The sequence below is a fragment of the Coenobita brevimanus genome, chromosome 100, assembly GCF_032717465.1.
Source record: "Coenobita brevimanus isolate Jiangsu-jjx chromosome 100, ASM3271746v2, whole genome shotgun sequence".
In the NCBI taxonomy this organism is placed as follows: domain Eukaryota; kingdom Metazoa; phylum Arthropoda; class Malacostraca; order Decapoda; family Coenobitidae; genus Coenobita; species Coenobita brevimanus.
In genome coordinates this window covers 1,893,131-1,916,593 of record NC_137053.1, presented here as the reverse complement: position 1 = coordinate 1,916,593, position 23,463 = coordinate 1,893,131, and the positions used below count along the sequence as shown (strand labels likewise).

Here is a 23,463-nt window from a genome sequence, read left to right as displayed (position 1 = left end):
GAGAATGAATAAAAAATCACATTGACGTGGATACAGGTATATAAAAAAAAAAACTGAAGAAAATAAAATGAAAAAAAAAAAATCAGGGACATTTTCAAAAGACCTAAACAGTGAGCACAGAAAGTTTTTTATTTTTCTGAATATTATTTTGATGTGTTTTTAGGCTTAATGTGTGTGTGTGTGTGTGTGTGTGTGTGTGTGTGTGTGTGTGTGTATACATGGAAATATTCAGTTCAAAATGCCAAATATATAGAAAATGGGATATTGTGGATAAGAAAGAGGAGGAACTGAATAAAAAAAGACGGGGAGAGAGAGAGAGAGAGAGAGAGAGAGAGAGAGAGAGAGAGAGACCATGGAGGGGTGACGGAGGTGCAGGCGTCCTAAATGATAGTTAATATTTCCGGGAGAGAATTAAGGCGTGAACAGCGATTAGGGGAAATGGTAGTGGTAGTAGTAGTAGTAGTAGCAGTAGTGAGAGAGGGATTGGTGTTGGTGTTAATAGTGATGATATTTAGAGTGACTCGTAGTGGTGATGAAAATGGTGATGGAGGTAGGAGTGGGTGGAGATGGTGATGGTGGAGGGCCGGGGGAGGGGGCGAACTGTGAGGAAATGCTGAGGATAAGTAGGGGGAGTGAGACTGCTAGGGGGGTGTGATGTTTCCTATGTCTGCTGATGTTATTGTGGCTGTGTTTATTTGCTGGGACTGGTGTTATTGTTGGAAGTGAACATTATTATTATTGTTATTATTATTATTATTATTATTATTATTATTATTTTTATTATTATTATCTTTATTATTATTACTATTGCTACTCACCCTGCCCTAGGGTGGGAAAGGAGGTCCGGATGATGATGATGATGATGATGATGATGATGATGATGACGATGATTATTATGATTATTATTATTATTATTATTATTACTGCTACTACTACTACTGTTACTACTACTACTACTACTACTGTTACTATTGTTATTGCTGTTATTGTTCCTGGTGGTGATGATGGTTGGTGGTGGTGATAGTGATGATGTAATGATAAGTGGTTGTTGTGGTGAAGGATTGTTGTTATTGCTTAGCGAGTGATTTTGATGCGATGAGTGTGATGGCCGTGGTAGGGAGCTCTTTATCTGGCTACAGGTGTTGTAATGAGCAGGTAACACTAATGATGATGATGATGAGGTGGTGAGTGTGCAGTGGGGAATGTGGGTATGGTGTGTGTGTGTGTGTGTGTGTGTGTGTGTGTGTGTGTGATGGTGTATAGTGTGGTGTGAGAGTAATGGTGAACTAGGATTGTAGTGTACTGGAGCATAAAGTGGCGAAGTAGGATGGTGAGGATGGTGAGAATAGTAAAGTAGGATAATTGTAGTGAACTAGGAGGGGAAGAAGGGTGAATTAGGCAAGAAACGAAAATCCACAGTAATGAAAATCGTGAACAAGAACATGAAGAACAGTGTCCAGTAACAAAATGAACAGTGAAATACCATAACACTGACAATCGACAAGGCTGGTGAGTGAGGATGGTGACCGAGGAAGCTGAACGACGGAATAAATCGCTTCTTTGTTTTCATCAGGATCACGACCAGGCCTGAGTCACCATTCCCCCTCCTTCCCCCTTTTCTGAGTGGGTGTAACGAGTTGTGACTGGACTCCACGGCGGGTTGTTTGTCAGCGAGCCCTGTGTGTGTGTGTGTGTGTGTGTGTGTTTGTGCGTGGGTGTTGGTGTAGGTGTTGTGTGGGTGTTGGTGTAGGTGTTGTGTGGGTGTTGGTGTAGGTGTTGTGTGGGTGTTGGTGTAGGTGTTGTGTGGGTGTTGGTGTAGGTGTTGTGTGGGTGTTGGTGTAGGTGTTGTGTGGGTGTTGGTGTAGGTGTTGTGTGGGTGTTGATGTAGGTGTTGTGTGGGTGTTAGTGGGGGTGTTGTGTGGGGTGTTGGTGGAGTGCTTGTGTAGGGTGTTGGTGGAGCGTCTGTGTGGGGTGTTGGTGTGGGTGTTGTGTGGGTGTTGGTGTGGGTGTTGTGTGGGTGTTGGGATGGTGGGAATGTAAGTGTTGTGTAGGTGTTGCGTTGGTGTCGTGGAGGTGTTTGTCGGGCTGCTGTGTGGGTGTTGATGGTGTTGTGTCGGAGGGGGATGTTGTGTGGGTGTCGGTGTTAGTGGTGGGGATATGAAGGATGTATTAAATCCCACTGATTATGGAGGGCGAGGGAGGGAGAAGAGCGTGAGGGAGGGGAGAGGAGGGGAGGGCAAGAGTGAGAGAGGGGGGAGGAGGGGAGGGCAAGGGTGAGAGAGGGGGGAGGAGGGGAGGGCAAGGGTGAGAGAGGGGTGAGGGGGAGGGTGCGTGAGGGAGGGATGAGGAGGGGAGGGGGAGCGTGAGGGAGGGATGAGGAGGGGAGGGGGAGCGTGAGGGAGGGTTGACGAGGGATGAGGGAGCGTAAGGGAGGGGTGAAGAGGGGAGGCGGAGCGTGAGAGAGGGGTGAGGGAGGGAAAACGAGCGTGAGGGAGGGGCGAAGAGGGGAGGGGGAGCTTGGAGAAGAGGCGAGGAGGGGAGGGGGAGCATGGGCAGGAGCGTGATGCTCTTGTGGAGGTCGTGACGCTGTGGTGATAAAGGTCAGGCATCAGGTGTAGGGGTCACAGGGGAGGAGGAGGAGGAGGAGGAGAAGGAGGAGAAGAAGAAGAAGAAGAGGAAGAAGAGGAACAGAAGAAGGAGGAGGAACAGGAAGAAGAGGAGGATGTGGGGGAAAAAAGTGATGACGATGATTATGATGATGATAGTAATTGATGGCAACAGTGAATATAATAACAGATTTACGGAAGAAAACATACACTTCGTTTTTTCTGTATGTGTGTGTGTGTGTGTGTGTGTGTGTGTGTGTGTGTGTGTGTGTGTGTGTGTGTGTGTGTGTGTGTGTGTGTGTGTGTGTGTGTGTGAAAAAGCCAGCAGGTGTGCATAATATTTAGAATCCGATTTGTAGGAGGACAGGTGGGAGTGTGTGTGTGTATAACATGAGGTGTGCAGGTGTTTATAATGAACATACAGGTGTGTCCAGGTGTGTTCTTCTCTATACCTGCCGGGTGGTAACATTAATAGCCCACAAGATCCTGCTTTATAAATGTCCATGCTAGTATTTCAGCCATTAAGTGTTCGTTTATATGTGTTTTTTATTCATTTATCTGTTTTAATAATGTTATCTGCTTATCTTTACCTGTCTCCATAAGAACCTGTTTTATATATGTCTATGTGAGGATCTAAGTCGTTAAGTCTGTGTGTTTTTATTTGTATGGTTTCTATATATATTTTTCGCTTTCATTTTGACATCTCCTTATCGCTATCAACCCTCCAAGAATCGGTCTGATAAATGGTCATGCTTGTATATCAGTCGTTCAGTGAGTTTTCTTTTATATATGTGTGCTTTGATAGCCTTGTATCTCTTTACTAACGTTATCTGATCATCTTTAACCATCTCTATATCACGCCATTATCATCATTCATTTAGTGTGCTTTCGTGTTTGTGTGTACGTGTGTTTTTCTTTTCAATACGTCTTTCTATCTCTGTATCTAATTAATTCATCTGCTTATCTCACTTCCTGTAATAAAAATCTGCTTTATTTACACCATTTCCAGTTTATCAGTCATTAAGTCCTCGGTCCTTTTATTGGTATGTATGTTCTTATCTTCTTTATCTCAAAAACATTCATTCGCTTATCTCTTCTTGTTCGTCGATGAATGTGAGGTTATTTTACAGTCCTGTAGGGCCCTTCTCCCAAGATAATCTCCCTTCCCCTTTTCCTCTCTCATTTTTCCCTCTTCCCCTCCCCCTTCCCCTCTCCCGTTCCTCCTTTTCCCCGTTTCAATTTTACTGCCTATTTATTCCCTTCTTCTCCTCCCCCTTTTCTCCTCTCCCCCTCCTCCTTCCCCTCTCTCCCTCTCCCTCTTCCCCCTCCCCTTTTTCCCTCTTCCCCTCCCCCTCGTCCTCGTTCCAATTTCACTGCCTATATGTGTTCATGTTCACTATGTTCTCGCGTTCACCAGTGACGTTCTGATAAGGATAAAAATAAGACCGAGGGAATAAGCACACACCTGGCGAGAGAGAACATAAACCGAACTAATGGCCTCAGGTGATATATAGGTAGTGACACAGGTAAATGCAGTAATTAAGAATGTAAACAGAAAAATACCTGAGACATTAACCTTTTCAATTCCATGGCGTACATTTTTATTCTCGCTATCTTCAAATGATTTAATTAAGACCAAAGCTTTTTTTCTTTTTTCTTTTATGGAGGGGTGAAATATAGCGCCATAAATAAACACGCTTACTGATTGGGTATTCGTTTGAATTAAATAAAATCGTGTGAAAATTGGAAGAAATAGGAAGAAAAGCATCGAATGGAAGGGGTTACCTGTTGCGAATGACACCTGAAAGGAAGAAGAAGAAGAAGAGGAGGAGGAGGAGAAAGGGAAGAAGAGGTGGGGTTGGGGGACAAACACAGATACCCCTCTACTTTTGATATTAATACTAGCAGAAAAAAAAGTAAACTCAAGGTGTAATATATAAATAATCAACTGGGCAAAGAAGCAATATTTTCCGGCACTGTAGCGATTCCTAATGTATATACAGCAAGAAAAATGACCGTAAAAAAATGTCTGGTGGAGGTTTTTCAGTAAGAGGAACCCACAAGTCGACCCTCTCAGAAAGCAGGACCAAATCGAAACCCCTTTGAGAAGAACCATTAGTCTCCCCCCCCCCTCTCTCTCTCTCTCTCTCTCTCTCTCTCTCTCTCTCTCACCCATTTCCCCGCCATTCAGAGTTCCCAGTTCGGCTTACAGGGCCAATATTTACCCTCAGCATCGGCCACAAATATGTCTTGCTGTAAACACGTCTCTTATATAGTGCATGAAACCGATAAATCTACCAGCCATCTTTTCAGAGAGAGAGAGAGAGAGAGAGAGAGAGAGAGAGGACGAAGAAAGAGATAGGGAGGGAGAGAAAGGGAGAAGGAGAGAGATGAGTTACTATGCTCCGCACATACTTTATTGCAGCAGAAGACATGGTGAAAAAAAAGTACTGTATAACATACGAATAAAAGGAAAAATAAAGAAAATAGACAAAATAAAAAGAAAAAAGAAAATAGGAAGCAGGACAAGTGAGGTGTATTCTACTCCTTCACACTCCCTTCAGGTGCTTGAGGGGGACGCCTTCACGTGGTGGCACCAATATAACAAGGCGGCTCCACTGCCTGGGTATACAAACGTCCCTCAGTTACTTCCCTTCTTCTTCTTCTTCTTCTTCTTCTACTACTACTACTACTACTACTACTACTTCTTCGTCTACTACTACTACTACCGCTACTACTGCTGCTGCTACACTCCCTCCTTCTCTGCATCACCAACACCACAGTTCTCGCTTGCTAAATGTTTGCTCGCGTCTGGGGTGACAGAAACTTTGAAATGGATGAACAGAACACACCATTGAAGCTCCGTGTTTGCCCGTCGCGTAGTGGAGCTGGAGAGGTGTTCAAGGTGTTCAGTGTTTGTTCGTGTTCAAGTCAGGCACCAGGAATGTTCTTATATCAAGGACGGAATGTTTGAGAGCCGTGAAAGGTTGAAAAAGTTGACGGTGAGAGGGTGACGTGGGGAGAAAGATTTGATGGAATTAGTTGACCTGACTAGCTAGATGGCCTCGTAACACTCTTCCTAAGCGATTTATTTTGCACAGGTGAATATTATCTTTTATGTGATTTTTACCTTTCTAATACGAAAATAGTTGATCTCGGTAACATATTTTCCTGAGCGATTTATTTTGCATATTTCACGTTAATATTTTCCTGTATGTTACTTCTTTCTCATATCGACATAGTTTGCTTAGTGGCACTCAAGATGCAACAGCGGAAATAAATCGCTCAAGCAGTAGTGTTTGGAAAGCTCTCAAGCCCGTGAAAATACGACCCATTGAGTGTAAGTTGAAAATGGACTTTATTTAATAAGGATCTTAAGACCATTTTACGATGAACAAGTCTCCATAACAGATAACTAGATGCATATATTTCTTTTATTATTTTTCTTACTAATAGTCACGCCATTTTTTTTTTCTTTTTAATTGTGGTGTGGATGATGGCTGTGTATATGAGAGCACGCGCTGTGAACAGATAAATTTTGATACGCAGATTAAGCTTGGGACAGTTTATAAATACCGCCACACACACACACACACACACACACACACACACACACGACGAACACCTGAGAAGCAAAATGGCAATGATATGCAAGGGGTGAAAATTACGCCCATTGGTGCAGCTGATGTCACCCTTATGGACCCAAACGCCTATCATTTACACCCCCCTTATCATTTACACTCTCCCATAATTTACACTCCCTCATTTACACCCTCTTAAATGCCCTGCCTGCGAGCTGAATGGGACAGATGAACCTCGCCCTCATCCAAGTGCTTTAGCGTGGCGTCCCGAAATCCATCATCCCTTCAGGGCTATAAGTTCTCGAAACCTCCTCCAAAGGGTTTCATTGAGGTGAGACCATCAAGGGGGGTTATTCAGCGGGGGCCCTCATTTTCATCAAGTGTTATATGGTGTGCTATATATCTCCAGCGTAAACATGAACCACGCGACTCCAACGTGGATACAAATGCTGGGTATAAATGAGACCAGCCTGAGAACGGAGCGGTGTACATATCCTTATTTGTTTTTTTTTTTTACTACAGTGGAGGTATTAGCACAGAGCTGGTGGATGTTAGAAGAGCTTTCGGGTAAAGAAATTAAGGTGGATATTACGACAAGCTTTTATAAGGGAACAAACTGTGTCCATATTTTAGCTGTACTGATCAAAGATGAAACAGTTTGGGCCCCACTTGAATCCTCAAGAGCCACACTTATCCAGAATGTTTCAAAAAGTACAAAGCTCTTATATAGAAATAGTACCCGTAGCACTTTGTAATATTCGTCGGTAGGCAAGTTTAGTACTGTTCTCTTTCTGTATCCCCAGTTTCTTTTGTAATACATGGTAGGCAGTGACCATTTCCATCACCACCATGCCCTCAAAACTCAGCTGCACAGGACAGTCAAAGGCGTCCGTGGTGTCCTTGCTACACCTTCTACGTATGTTCATGACCGACACGCAAACTTTACAATTTGTCTCCGCAATACCCTTAAGAATTCCTGTCCTTCCCTCACGCCTCCTTTGTCCAAACCCTCCCTTAATATCACCACACGCAGACCGCGCTGTTGAAAGACCTTGTAAACACACGATCCCGCACACTACACACAGCGCGTTCCTCATGGTCCCTCCTCTTTCATTTCCCCTCCCCGTCACATTCGTACTCTCTCTTTCATTTTCTCACTTCCTGTAACGCCTGTAGTTAACTTTATTTCGACTACATGTTATGCTTTGTACCCGTCCTTCATCTTGTTCTTTACTGCCTGTGCGTCACGTATAATTTTATCCTCGTGTTACCCGTCTTTCCTCTTTAATTCACCAGCTTTCTCACTTTGATTTTTTTATTTTTTGCTGTACACGATTTTATTTTTATGGTACCCGTGTTTTCCTTTTCATTAATTGTCTCTTAAGTTTTCTTTTTCTTTTTCTCCATTTTCTTTATTTTTCTTTATTTTCCGTGGTCGTCAAACTTTTTTTTTTTAAGTTATCGTATATATCACGCCCAAATACCATTTTATATCGTTGTGGTCACACTTCATTTCGTTTTTTTTTCTTTTTTTGGCTCTTACACCTCCGCAAGTGTCTCTCTCTCTCTCTCTCTCTCTCTCTCTCTCACACACACACACACACACACACACACACACACACACACACACACACACGTACTCTTTGCTGCGTCAGGGGTTCGCGTGTCGGTATGTAAGTGAAGGATTTGCAATGGGCATCAAAAGACATGAGGGTGTTGACGATCGTATTAGGGTGTGTTTTGCGACGCGAAGTGGGGGATATGGAGGGGAGCGAGGGATGAAATGGAGGAGTGGAGGGAAAGAGGGTTGGTATGGAAGGATGGAAGGTAGGAGGGTTAATGTGGAAGAGGAGAAGGAAGGAAGATGAGGAATGGTACGGAAAAGAAGAAGGATTGGGAATAAGGAAGGGAAATGGGCAATGGAAAAGAATTTTTAGGGGATGAAGAATGACAGTGAAAGGAAGGAGCATGAGGAATAGGATGTAAAAATGGATGGAAATTGAGAATGAAAGGTAGAAGAGAAGAGAGAGCAATAATGGAAGGAGAGGATGGAGAGTGAGAATGGATGGAAGAACCGAGGAAAGTGGGTGGTGGGGTAATAGCGGAGATGGAAAAAAAAAAAAGGTAGAGAATAGGAAAGAGAAAGATCTGGGGCCAAAAGGTGGAGAGGAGAGAAGGAGGAAGGAGAGAACGTGAGAAGATGAAGGGTAAAGCTATCAGGTAAAATTTAGGATATGGTAAAAGAGGTGAAAGTCGGACAGAAACTCAAAGGGGAAAGAGGGATTATTGTGGTGGCGTGTTTAGTGGAGGCGAAGGAAGAATTATGTGTCGGTAGTGGTTTGCGTGAGTGAGGAAGCAGAGAGCAGGAGTCAGTGAGGAAGGAGAGACAGAATGAGTAGGGAAGGAGACAGCATGACTAAGGAATGAGAGAGAATAAGGGAGGAAAGAGTGAGAACAAAAGAGACAGAAGAAAGTATGATTGTAGTACAGGAGTTAATTGAGGGAAAAAGTGAATTGAAGGGATCAGTGGAAATTATGGATGAGTGCGGAGGGGGATGGGGGAGTAGGGAGAGAGAAAGAGAAGGGAGGGGGTGAAGAGGTGGAATAGAGAAGTGAGAGGGGAAGGAGTGAGGGGAAGAGGGGGGAAAGTGGAGAGAGACTGGGGGAAGGGAGTGAGAGGGAGAACGGAAGGAGAGAAGAAAGACAGAAAGTGAGGGATGTGTGAGTAAGTGAGGGGGAGAAGGAAAGGAAGGAGAGATAGAGAGAGGGATGAGTGAATGAGGGAGTGAGAGGGACAAAGAAAAGGGAAAGAGGGAGGAGAGAGAGAAAGAGAGGGATGAATGAGTGAGGGGAAGAAGAGAGAGGGAGAGGGAGAGGGAGAGCACACGTCCCCTCGCGTGCCTCTGATCTCGTCACTAGCTGGCAGGCTTGGAAATTCGTGAGGAAGGCTGCTTTGATGTTATTATTATCATTTTTTTTGCCACAAAGTCCAAGATTCCCGCTAACGTGGCTAAGAACCGCGCTTAGTGAGAGCGTCGCGTGTTTATAGGGTGAGACGATGATTTGGTGCGGGCGTAAACTGGGTGGATAATGGGAGCTGTTGAGTAGGCGGGTGACAGGTGGGTGGGTGAGTTAGTACAGGTGGCTGAAAGGTAGCTAGCGTGGTCATTTACACGTGCAATATTCAACAAGCACCTGGGAACAAGACATCGTTTATTTTCCTTCTTTATCTTTTACTTCTCTCTTACCTTTTTTTTTTTTTTTTTTCGACTTGACAGTAGGAATGAACGTCCTTTTTTTTTCTCTCTCTCTAGCCTTAATGAATGAACAGAGCCTTATACTCCCTCTTTACTGCGAGAAATAAGTCGCATCTTTACTTTATTTTGTCCTGTGGATGTAACGTAGGTGAATCACGGGCCTTGTTGAGAAGTGACAGGTGAGAGGGTGAGTCAGTACACGTGGATGACAGGTAACTAGCATGGTCATTTACTCCTGCAATATTCAACCATCATAAGCGAGAAAAAAGCATTGTATATTCCACCATTTATTTTATCATTGCCACTAAGGGTAAGTATTTCTGTTTTCCCTTTCCCTCTAAGAATAAAGACGTGTTTACTTTGCCACTTATTTCAAGGAGGGAGTAACTTTCCATTTTTCCCCATTGCTTCAAGAAATTAATGTCATTTGAATTTTCCTCTTGTCTCAAAAAAAATGTATGCTTTTTAATTTTGACCTTGCTTCTAGGAATTAATGTTTTTTTTTTTTTCCGTTCCCTTCCCTCAATAGTCTTTTTACTTCTTCTTGCTTTTGGAAATGTATTGGGTCTTTTACTTCCTGCTTACCTCGATAAATGATAAACTATTTACTTCCTTTTGCTTCCTCAGGTGAACTGGACCTATATTTTTCATTTTCTCTCCCATAATGATTTTTTTTTAATTTAAATTAATTTTAGTAAAGAAGGATACATTTTATTTTCCTTTTGCCTCTAAAATAAAAGATAAAAATAACAAACTCTTTCTCTTTTTTCCTCCACAGAAAAGCTGCCCGAGACCAGCATTAAGTCCGAGGATGAGCTGGACGACGCCGGGGACATCGAGACCGAGGACATCGACATCGACGTGGTGTCCGACAAGGAAGACTGCGACCTCGACAGCAGCAAAGACCCACTCGACCGACCGGGCTCAAAGTCCCCCGAATCGACGACCTCCGACTCCCACTCGACCCACAAGGAGGCAGACAAGGCGGCCAAACTGGAGATGAAGGCGAAGGGCAACTGTCCCGACCTGGAGAGCATCGACTGCCACCTGGAGACCAAGGAGCTGTGGGAGAAATTCTTTGAGCTGGGCACGGAGATGATCATAACGAAGACGGGGAGGTGAGTGTTCGGTTCTGTCTGTCTGTTATTTATTTTCCACTGCAATGACGTGATTTCTGAATTATTCTCGTAACAAAGACGTGAAGGTGAGTGTTCAGTTCTGTATCTTCTTATTTCACTACAATGACGTGACTTCTGTAGCCCATAACGTTCATTTCCTTATTTTTTTTATTTCTTTTACTGCAATGACGTGATTTCTGTATTATTCGCGTTACAAAGACGGGGCACTGAGTCTTTAATTGTCTATCTTCGTGTTTTTTTTGTTTTTTTTTCGCCGGGATGTTGTATTTTTCTTATTTATTTTGGTTTCCGATAGACTTTTTATGTTTGCCACCACTACCCCTGTTCCACCCTGTTTGTTCCACCCATTCCCACCACCACTTCCCTTGTTCCACCCTGTTTGTTTCACCCATTCCCACCACCACTTCCCTTGTTCCACCCTGTTTGTTCCACCCATTCCCACCACCACTTCCCCTGTTCCACCCTGTTTGTTCCACCCATTCCCACCACCACTTCCCCTGTTCCACCCTGTTTCATCCCCTTCGTTTCTCTCTCTCACTTCCTCTCTTCCACCCTGTTTGTTCCACCCATTCCCACCACCACTTCCCCTGTTCCACCCTGCTTTGCCCCCTTCCTCCCCGCCGGGCCAGGACACCCACTGATTAGGCTCCTCTTCACAGTTTTATGGCTTTCTAATTTGATTTTCACACGTCGAGGACAATACCCAAGGGGGGCCACTTCGCCACCCCTGTGTCCCCCCCTGTCCGCCCAGCTGGTGTGAGGGGCAGGGAGGGGAAGGGGAGGTGAGGGGAGAGGGTGGGGGAGACAGGAAGAGAGTAGGAGAGGAAGAGGGGAGAGGGGAAAAGGTAGGAGGTGATGGGCAGAGGAAAGAGGGAAGGATAATGGAAGGGATGTATGAACGGGAAATGAAGGGGGGTAGGGGACGATAAGGGGAGGGAGAGGGGACATGAGTGGGGGTAAGAGGAGATGGGTAAGGGGATGGGGAGTGTAACTGAGAGGGGGAGGGGAGCGTGGTTGAGGAGGAGAGTTTCTTGCCAGGGGGAGGTGAGAAAGGCAAGAGGAGATGGGAGCGTGAATGAGGGGAGGAAAGTTGGACTGAGGGGAGGGAAGGGTAACGTGATTGAGGGGAAAGTGGGAGTAATGTGTGGGTGGGGAAGAGTGTATGACTGGAGCGTGGGTAGAAGGGGGTGATGGGAGAGGGAGGGGAGGAATATAGCAGAGGGGAGGAGGAGGATAGGGAGGTGTGTGTGTGTGTTTGGGAGGGGGGCTAAGGGGAGAGTGGGGTATGGTTGAGGTTGGGTGTTTTGGGGTGATGTCTAGTTATGGTGGGTTGTGGTTGGGGTGAACGGATGTGGTTAGGGTGGTATGGTGGGGTTAAGATGGGTGTGTGTGGTTTGGGTAAGGTAGAGTAAGTGTGAGGTGTGAACTGGACGCAAAACAAGCAGTGTGAAGTGTGAAGTGTGGATCTAGCGTGGACAGATTGAGCCACCCCCTCATCCCTAACATAATCAGCGATATTAACTTTCCTTTATGGTAATGGACCATATTTGCATTTAGATGTGGAATTAATACGCTCGTTGTTTGTGATTTAGGTCTTATTTAAGCCAGCAATGAAAAAGAGCAATTGGATCGATATTAGCACGTTTCATCGGGTCTTGTAATAGAATTTTGTGTCGTGGATCACAGATTTTGATGGATTTGCTGGAATGAGGCAAGTTTTATCATTAAGTCAGTTCACAGGCACTTTTTCCCCTCCAAAGTCCACTTGAAATGTTTACTATATTTTCATCAGTAATTCATTTCATAAGCACTTTTTTTTTCCCCTTTCCAATGTCCACTCAAAATTTTATTACAATATTCGTTCATTAGTAAGTCATCTCAATAGGAACTTTATTTTTTCTTTAATGTTCACTTTTTTTTTTTTTCAATTCTTGTCTTTGTTACAATTTTTTTTTCTCCTCTGGCAGAACTGGTCCACTCCTGCTACTTGATTATTAAGTCGTGGTTGTATGAGACACGATGAGCTTTACTTATGATGTAGAAATGAGTCTCCTTGGTTACTACTCAAATTTATTCACTAGTCTTACTACACCTGACCTTCAACGAACTAAAAAGGTTACGGATCTCTGTCTGATGAAAATAAAGGAGCTATAGTTACGAATTTAATGTTGTCTGATGCTCATTGCTTGCTCCTTTACTTGATAATTTTTTCACCTCATCTGTAAACGTTATTGACTCGCCTCCTTTACTCCTCCCCATCCGTCAGACAAAGACAATCATCCAGTCTTTCTCAATGAACCTCTCTCACTTCATTCCCTATCTTCTCCTTTTCCTCTCCCTTTCTTCTCCCTTTCCTCTTCCTCTCCTCTCCTTCTCTTCCCTGTTTCTTCTTCCTTTCTTCTTCTTTTCATCTCCTTTTTTTTCTCCTTTTCCTCTCCTTTTTTCCTTTCCTTACTCTTTCTTCTCCATTTCTTCCCCCTTTTCTCTCCTTTTCTTCTCCTTTTCCTTTTTCTCTCTACTTTCTTGTCCCTTTCCTCTCCCTTTCCTCTCATCGTCAGAAAAAAAGACAAATTCCTTATCTGTTATCAGCAAGTCCTGATCACTCGTCGCCTTTCTTCTCCTCTTCAGACAAAGAAAATCATCCAGTTGATCTCAGTGTCTATTCACACCATTCCTTTCTTCCTCCTCGTCGTGTTGACACAAGACAATCGTAGCGCCGTCTCCCTGACCAGAAGGCGTAGAGTCACGTACTTATAAACTGTCCTAATCATAAGCCGTATATAAGACTGATTATTTACACTGTTATCTTCCCTTAAGCAGCTATTAGACTCACAAACACACTGAAATGAACGATGGAGTGAAAAATACGAGTCAGCAATACGATATCTCATAATTATTTACTGCTTTAGAGGCCCGTTTATCGCAAAAACTGATTAGGTCGCTTCGTACATACTTTCCAGGGTCGCCCCAACCTTCGTTCCGGAACAGGGCGCCATTGTTTGCCATCCCCAGGGAACTGTTGGCCCTCCTCGCCTCTTCCTTGTGATAAACACCCCTCGCATGGGAAGCTAATCTCTCCCTTTATTAAAACAACCTCTAGATTGACACCCGTCGCTCCGAATTTCTTGCAGTGGCTCCTGGAGGGCTGTGAAATGCCCCTAGGAAGAGGTGGTCTAAATAGCGCGAGTTGATATGCTGTGTCGAGTTTGTCTTCCTGTTCATACGTACCCTTTCTTGCTCCTCTGATTCCGTCTTCTCCCCTTTCTTTCCGCTCTCCCTTTAGTTTCTTGTTCCTTCCACTCCTCTGTCTCTCCTTTCTTCCCCTTAGTTCCATTCGCTTTCTTTTTTTATCTCCCATTCTTCCCTTTCTGCACCCATCCCATTCAGTCTTTCCCCTCTTTCATCCTTCCCCTGTGCCTTTCCTTTTTCCCTTTCCCCCTGTGCCTCTCCTCTTTCCCTCTTCCCCTGCGCCTTTCCTCTTTCCCTCTTCCCCTGCCCCTCCCCTCTTTTCCTCTTCCCCTGCTCCTCCCTTCTGTCCCAAACCCTGCCATATTGACGGGCTAGTGACGCGACATTTGCTACCCCTGTGCTGGTGACGGCTGGGACAGTGGCTGGTGATGAGCTGGGGTAGGGGAGGTCCGCCACACCAAAGGGACGGAGATCACCCTACACCCTCTACAGTTCACCCTCCGTACCACCTGACACTAAATGAAATCAGATGACGCCACACCCAGCTACACTACACCCACTGACACACTACACCTAACCCCGCAACACCCTATCATACTTCACCTTCCGACTCCTTATCACCTAACGCCAAATGAAATAAGATTACATTTACCCCACTCCTGCTACACCCAAGTTCACTACACCCACCGATACACTACATCCAGTCACACTACACCGTCTCATACGTCACACTCCCACTCTACCACCTGATACAATATGGGAGAGGATTACACTTAGCCTCCATCGGCATATGTAAAGGATAGTTAATATTCATCCTCGCATTTTACAACCAGTCAAGCCTCACCATACTCGTAAGCCATACCAACTTGACAATACCCTTTTTTCTACCAGTGGAACCAGACTACGCCACACAATACCACACTATACCATCCTACACCACACAAGGCTACACTATACCACCCTGCACCACCATGTATAAGCTGGTGCCATGATAGATCACACTGTACCTGGGCATGACACCATACTGCATAATGCTACATAAGAAGACAGCATATGATATACCCAATCACACTATAACATAACACACCACAATATTACCACACCAGATCACACACCGAATCAACACTAAAACACTGCACTACATCACCCTGCACCATAATACTGCACCATAACACACTACAATATATGACACAACACTATCACTCTGTAGCAGAAAAATTTTGTCATTGTGTTAGATGACACGACACCATAATCATTTAGCACTATATCAGACTTCACTGCACCATATGGCACTGTACACGATATCTCATAATACCATACTGCACTGTACCAAATTACACAACACCACAGCTCATTACACCAGCTCATGCGTCACCATACGACACTATACCAATCACATGAAACCACATCACACAGTACCTTATAACACCACAATGACACTACAATAAACACACAGCACTCCCAACACAACTCCACCCCACCCAAACAACCCCACCCCAACCCTGCCCCACACCACCCCGACTTCACATCACCCTACCCAATCCATCCCACCCAGCCAACCCCAAACCATCCCACCCAACCATCCCCAACCCTACCTCACAGCACCCCACCCCACCCCGACTTCACACTACCCTACCCAACCCATCCCATCAAACCAACCCCAACCCATCCAACCCCACCCCACTCCAACCCACTTCACCCCACCCCAACCTAACCCAAACCAACCCAGCCCAACCCCTCTCGTTTCACTTGTCCCTACCAGAAGCGGAAAATAAGTACGCATTATTAGGGTTAACTCCTTTACCATGAGGTCGCCTATTTTTGTTTTTAATCCTGCTATTTACAGACGATTTTCTTCAGTTTACGGGAGATTTTTTTTTACACTTGGGGGGGAGGTAGATTTAGCATTCATAAATAAATAAAATAAATTGCGTTATTGGAATGAAGGGCTTAATATGCTCAAAACTTCGAGACTTACAGGGGGGACTGAACAAAAATGCAGTGCCAAATTTCCCTCCCACTTTTATGGTCGTCCACAGGTGTAATTTTATGTCAGGACCTCAGTGCACGGGCCAATCTCTGGAGGTGTTGCTTATTTTTGTCCCTCTTCCTTCAAACTAAATCATTGGCTACGGATGATGGATGAGTGACTGAGCCTGAAGAATGGTGTCACGCTGGCGAGGTACGAGGGATGGGGACGGGGGCTGTTTATTGCTCCTATGTCTGGCATATACGACACTGGGGAGCGACAGGGGGGCAGGGGGAAAGGCTGTCGCACTTCCTATCACTCATAATCTATAATTCACAGCCGCTGTCGTCAAGGAATTATAGCGTTTCGGGCGTCTATATAACACAGGGAAGGGCTGGCCGACCCCCACGCCCCTCCACACACGCGATATAGCCAACACATCAATACACTCCCGCCCCCTCCACCTCTTTTTCAATCCCATCTAGTGAAGACATCAAGGCTATTACTTCTTCACATCGGGGCAAAAAATCTTTATGTTCTGACGTTTTTCTGACACACACACACACACACACACACACACACACACACACACACACACACACACACACACACACACACACACACACACACCTCTATCTATCTATCTGTATATGTGTGTGTATCCTTCTCTAATAACATCATATTCAATTAAGTTCTGGAGGTAAGTGTGGGTGAAGTGGGAAGCACCTCGTAGTCTAACTGCATGTGGTCAAAGCCTTTAATTTAGAGCCAGTGAGATAATGAAACGACAGTCATACCACCCCGGGGATTTGGTCAGTGGATGGGCTGTGGGCAGGTCATACCACATCCTACCACACCAGACTTTAATACCATACTGTGCCACACTATGCTGTTTCATACCACACCCTGCCACATCACACTGCTTAACATCACATTGTTTAATATCACACTGTTTGCTACCACATCGTATCACGTTACATTGCCTAATACTACACTTGACCACACCACACTAATACCACACCGTACCACGCCACATCACATCACATCACATATTCTCTCTTTATTCGTCTACCATCACACCACACCACAACACTCATCATACTACACGACATGGCATCACATACAGGACTGCTCCACACCATTATATATAATACCACACCTCACTGCTTCTCTATACAGTACATCACACCATTTCATGCCAGAGTAATATATGATCAAGCTACTCTTTTGTACTGCTATCCACTCTAACTTAGCACTACACTGAACAATAATGGCACAAAAGTCAGTTCATACCACACCTCAGACCAACAGTCCCCACCTGACTCCTTCCCTCTTTATTTCACACCATTTCACCCGTGCTTCATTATGCCACTAACACCACCCCACGCCACACTACGCTACGGCACTCCATTCAAGTCCCAAACTACAGAACCTTACATCACACCACATTACATCACACCACGCCACATTACAATACATCTCACTGCTGCATTTCACGCCACAGTGTAGCACACTACTTCACATCACAAAGCCTCACGTCACACTACACCACACAGCTTTTCTCCATGTCACATCACAGCAGACCACTCCACACTACACACCACAACCACACCACACAGCCATACTCCACGCTACACCAAACTGCGAAACCACACACCACACCACACCACACCACACCACAAACTCTCACCCCACACCACAGCACACCACACCACTCAACACTACAATGCCTAACTTCACCTCACTGGAGCAGACGCAGTGAAAGGCCCGTGATTGCTTGTGACCCACGTAGCAGGGGATATTGGATATTGGCTGTTGATGAATACTGATATTATTACCTGATTGGCCCCCGTCCCCGCTAACGCCATCCCGGGGTGATCAGAACCAGCCGGCCATCGGGACTTCAACCTGATGGGCAGACCTGATGGGCCTGACTCGTGTTATTGGATATTAGGGCATTAGCGCCTTCGGGATAATGTATTGTGAAGCTGAGAGAGGGGCAGTGGACGTTGGAGGCGACCGTGTTGATTGGGAATAAGTGTGGTGAATTACGGTGACGGTAATTGGGAATGACTGTGGCTGCTTGTGATTTACGTGTCATTTTAATAGATCGGTAACAGTAGCAGTAATAATAGTAGTAGTAGTAGTAGAAGTAGTGGTGGTAGTAGTAGTGGTAGTGGTAGTAGTATATGCAATATTATCAAGATGAATGGGGTAGTTAGTTAGGAAACTTTGTAAAGATGGTGATTAATGCCAGCCACATTAATAGAAATGTAGTGGTGGTAGTAGTAGTAGTAGTACCTGTAGCAGTAGTAGTAGTAGTAGTAGTAGTAATAGTAGTAGTAGTATCAAGATATAGGAATAGAAATATCGGAAAAAGGCGATACATGAGGTAAAACTAAATGCAATCGGAAGAAGCGATAGTAAAGTTGTAATCGCAATGGGTGTAAAATTGAGCAGAGTGAGATAGGACGAATATAGAAATAGAGTAGAACTGAGAGCAATATCGGCTGTCATTTGAGAGGGTGTAAGTTGACAGGAGCGAGTGGTGTGAGGAAATGTTAGGTTATCAACTGAGCAAGTGGAGATACTAAGCCAACAGTGGCCGTGGTGAGAATAATACTTAGCAAACTGAGGATATCGACGAAGAAACGCGGTGCCCAAAACAGCGGGTGTAATATCGGCTAAGTATTGGCGTTTCTATCGGTAAATTGTATCACTTGGCATTAACAGAGGCTGAAAGAAAGCGAGAAATTGAAGCTAAGCACAGGCATAAAGAAGATGCAGAGGGTGATGAAGACGGTGATAAGAGAAATGGGAAAAAAAAGAAGATAGGAGGTGAAAATGAGGGGTTGAGGAAGCGTGATAAGAGAGGGGCAGATGGGGAAGACGGGCTGTGTCGATGCAATTATAGGATTCTGAGTTAGTGCCCCCTTCTGGCTTGTGATCTTGGTGGTGGTGATGGTGGTGGTGATGGTGGTGATTGGTGTGTGTGGAGTGGGTTGCTGAATGGTGTAGATGGTAGTGATGGTGTGACTGGAGGTGATATAAGGGCCGTAGTGCTAGTGGTGAGTCGTGTGGATAGTGGTTGGTGATGGTAGGGATGATAGTGATTGGTGTGAACAGTGGTAGCTTTGGCAGCGACTGGTATGACGGTAAATGGTAGCATTGGTGTGACTGCAGGTGATTTATGGACTGCAATGGTGGTAGTGAGTGGCATGGATGGTGGTAGATGATGGTGGTGATAGTGGTGACGGTGGTGAATGATGTGGGCAGTGGATGATGATGGTAGTGATTAGTATATATATGGGTAGGTTGTGATGGTAGTGGTGAAGGTGGTGATTGCTGTGGAAAATAATGACAGTGATTAGATTGCATAGAGTGGGGGTGGTGAGTGGTTAGGCTGTGAAGGAAGTGGTGAGTTGATGGATGGTGGATGATGGTGGTAGTGGTGGATGATGATTGTAGTGATGTTAATATAAGTGGTAGGATATGGTGGGGTTGTGGTGGCAGCTGGTATGTATGGTAGACGATGGTAGTGGTGGTATTCTCAGGGGTGTAGGTTGTTCTGGTATGGTATAAATGGTGATATGTGGTGTAATAGTGAGTATGGACAGTATGAAAGCTGGTGTTATGACTGGAGTTGGTACTGGGTGTTGGTAATTGATAAGGCTGGTGTGATTTGTGCATCTGGTATGAGAGATGGTATTCTGTAGGGCAATAGCGGGTGTGGATAGTATGAAAGCTGGTGTTTGTGACTGGTGTTGGTGTTGGGTGGTTCGTGGTATACCTGGTGTGAATACTGATGAATGGTATAGCTGATGAAGGAAGTGTGAATATGACTATTTGTTAGAATGGTAGTAAATGATGATAGTGGGAGTGAATGGTAGTTAATGATGGTGGCGAGAATGAATGGTAGTAATGTCGCTGGAGGAACTGTGTGAATTAGCAATGGTGTCTTGTTGGAATGGTAGTTAATGGTTGAGAATGAATGGTAGCTAAGAGTAATGGTAGTGGAGAGGTGGAGAGTAGCAGTAGCAAGAGGGAGGACAAACACTCAGTCGGTAATCATGACAATTAAGAGACATTTGCAGTGGTGATAAAGACTTAATGTTGGTGATGAGTCTGAGGTGAGGTCATAATTCCCAGCGATAAGCAAATGAGGGATACGCCACTCATATATAATAGGCGAGATACATACCACTCCGAAGCGAGAGAGATACGCCACACCGGACCGATTAGGAAGACGTACAAGTGATCGCTACTGTGGTGAAACTCCTCCAGGCATCTGTTTGCTCTGTTTGATTGCGGTGTTTGTGGTGATGGGATGATGTGTGATGACAGTCGTGATGATGGTGGTGGTGGTGAGGGGGGAAGGGACCAAGGTATTGCTTGTGGCCAGGTAACTACAAGGGAAGCGTAACAACAACAGCCGTGATGATGGCGGTACTTGTGCATCAATTTGGGGTTCCAGCGGTCGGTTTGGGTTGGTTTCTACTTGTTCGTTTAGTCGAGTGCTCCTTCACGTAACCGCAAAGAAAGCGAGTCGCCCTCCACCTCCAGTCTTTTGTCTTAAGTAGCACAGAAGGAAAAGCAAACACTGAAATACCTACTGCTACTTGCGAGGCCGTTTGTTACAGAAGAGGCTATGATTAAGGAACTGAGTGTGTTTTTATTACTCCCCTGTCTGTTCCTTTATTGTCTTCCTGTCGCTTTTTTTCCAAGTTTTCTTATCATAGTTTTTTCCGTCTGTCATTTCCTTGGTTGTCCATTTCCTTGTCTCTGTCTCATCATTCTTTTTCACTGTATTTCTATATTATTTCGTCTCGCTCCGCTTTATTCTCCCTGCATCCTTCCTGTCTCTCCTTCTCTCTTTCTTCCTTCCCCCCGCCCCTCTCTCATGTTCTTCCCCATTGCATCATTCACTCATTCACACTCCACCCCTTCCTCTCTTCCTCTCTCCTTTCGTACCCCTTCCTCCCTCTTTCCATTCTCCCCTCCCTCCTTCTCCCCCTCCCTCCCTCCTTCCCCCCAACCTCCCCACTAGCAAGACACTCTATTAGCTCTTAATTTATGGCGTGTGCAAGTCACTGCCATCCTGCAATAAGGCCACACACCCATAAAACCACCCATAGCGCAATTTTCTTCTGCTCTCACCACACATCCCAAGTACTTTTTCTTTGCCCGTTTTTTTTGCTCTTTTACTGGCTATTATTTGGGGTTGGGATCCTGCTTCTTTCAGTTTTATTTAATCTTTATTTTTTGTTCTGTATTTTTATTTACTGTGTGTTTTGAGTGTTTTTATTTTTATATTTGCTGTTTTTTTTTTCGTTTTTATTTCCTGTTTTTTCGTGTCTATTGTTTTTTTATTTTCATTTTTATCTACTGTTTATTTTATCGCTTCTTTTTTTACTGTTTTTTTATTTTTATTTTCTCATGTTTGCTGTTTTTCATTTTTTAATCTTTATTCGACTGTTATTCTTATTGGTGCGTTTGCGGTGTTCTCTGCCAATAAAGGTGAGGCAAATGACAGCGATGATGCCATGTAATAAAATGCATCTTAGTACACCATCATTATAATCCCAGACTATTATTCAAAGTTGTACAGTCAAAGCACAAAGTCAGGCTCCAGAAAACCCGAGCTACAGGAAACACTGTCCTTCCTCCCCTCCATACTCACATACTTCGTTTGACTGGAAGCTCCCTGACACCTTTTCCTAAGCGGTTTGTTTTGTTCATTACACCATACTGTCCTCATCTGTGAATATCCTTCCCATGCCTCCTCACGCTGCAAAAATTACGTACAAAAGGATATTAACCTTCCATGCACAAAAATAAATCGGTAAGGAAAAGGTGTTAGGGAGCTTCCGGAAGATCTGGGCTTTCAGTAACATTGGATGTGATGCTACTGGTCCAGGGGTGGGTAGTAACTTTGAATTTTGAGTGTATAGTAAGAGAGAGAGAGAGAGAGAGAGCGAGAGAGAGAAAGGATATTTTTCCACTCAGTAGTCCTAGGAAATTAACAAAATATAAGATATCAAAGGTATTATGAGCATCGGTAGCTTTCATGGATTCTCTCTCTCTCTCTCTCTCTCTCTCTCTCTCTCTCTCTCTTATGGGGTTGGGATGTCTATACTGAGGCTTCTTAGTCTCGGGAAATGAATCAGATAAAGACAAACAGCCAAAGGGAAAATAATCTCTCGTTTTTCTTCATCCAGGAAGGTAAAGAGTCAAGGGATAGCTGTCTTTTTTTCTTTATCCAGGAAGCTATAGAGTGAAGGGATATCTCTCCTATTTCTTTATCCAGGAGGCTGTGGGTCTGCCTCTAACACAAACGAAGGGCTAAAATGTCACCCTATCACTCTTCCTTATTTTCTTCCCTTTAAGACACGGAAGGGAATAATGGCTAGAATTATCTTCGTTTTCCTTTATATCTGGACAAGTTTTTTTTTATTATTTTTGACATGGTTACGATAATTTTTCTTTCTCCTTTTTCTCTGGACATGTTTATATAATTGTAGGATAATTTTCTGTATCTTTAGACGATGTTTTTATTGTTATGATTATCTGTTTGTTGTTAATGATGATCTTGTTGACTTCAGTTATTACAGATTTCTATTAATATTGCCTTCCTTAATGGCTCCTTCCTAATTAATATCATTCTTTATCATAATCATCATCATTAGCGGTTCCATAATATTTACAATTTGACATCTCAGTTAATTTTTCTTGACTGTTACTACTTCCCTTATAATGCACTCCTGAGTCTATACATCACCCCCCACCCCCCTCCTTCCCCCAAAATGAGCTGTGGTATGTAGTGTGGTGCATGTGTGGTGGTTGTGGTGGAGCCCCGTATTCTTAGTCATAGGGACAGCGTTACGTTTTTTCTTGAGCGATTTAGTTCTATTACACATTAACATCCTCTTGTATTGTAATATCTTTTGTAATGTAGAAGTACTTTGGATCAGTAACTTACAGGAGGGTGGTAAGGTGAAAGGGAGAGAATAAATCAGACAGGAAAAGGTGTTACGAACGCTGCTAAGAAAATGAGAATGCTAGCCAGTGTTACCGTGACGAGTGGCAATAAAACACGTCCGCACCTGGGACTTTTTTCTGTGTGTGTGTGTGTGTGTGTGTGTGTGTGTGTGTGTGTGTGTGTGTGTGTGTTTTGTCTGTCCTTCCTTTTCTTTCATCTCTCTCTCTGTCTCTCTCGTAGCTAGTTTTGATTTTTACGTCTTTCTCTTTATTCTTCCTTGTCCTTTATCTGCCTTTTACTTTCGCTTCTCTCATTCCCGTCTCCCTTTCTCTCCATTTCCCCTTTCCTTTACATTTCTCATCCTTCTCCTTTTAGTCTCTCTCTCTCTCTCTCTCTCTCTCTCTCTCTCTCTCTCTCTCTCTCCATACCTCTTTCACCTCTCAAATCTCCTCCACATTTCATCTTAACTCTTGCTTACTCAGATCTTCCTCCCACTCAATCGTTATTTCTCACTCCAGTCTCCTCCCCACTCCATCCACTCTCTCACTCACTCACTCACTCTCTCTCTCTCTCTCTCTTACTCAGCTCCTCCCCTATTCTACATTGCTTTTCACTAAAACCTTCTTCCCACTCAAGCCTTTCCCTTTCTCACTCACCTCCTCTCCCCTCAATCCACCCCGTCACCCCCACTCCAGCTCCCATCCTCCCCACTCCACCCCGTCACTAGCACTCCGGCTCCCATC

General features: G+C 44.4%; 1 protein-coding gene across 1 annotated transcript in view; it reads left to right on the top strand.

Annotated features, from left to right (window-relative positions):
• Positions 1-23,463, top strand: part of LOC145414559 (uncharacterized) — a 160,340-nt gene that overhangs the window by 35,416 nt on the left and 101,461 nt on the right. Inside the window, exon 2 of the mRNA XM_080284078.1 lies at positions 10,223-10,562. Within this exon, the coding sequence (XP_080140204.1) occupies positions 10,223-10,562 (340 nt within the window). The remainder of the gene's footprint in view (positions 1-10,222; positions 10,563-23,463) is intronic.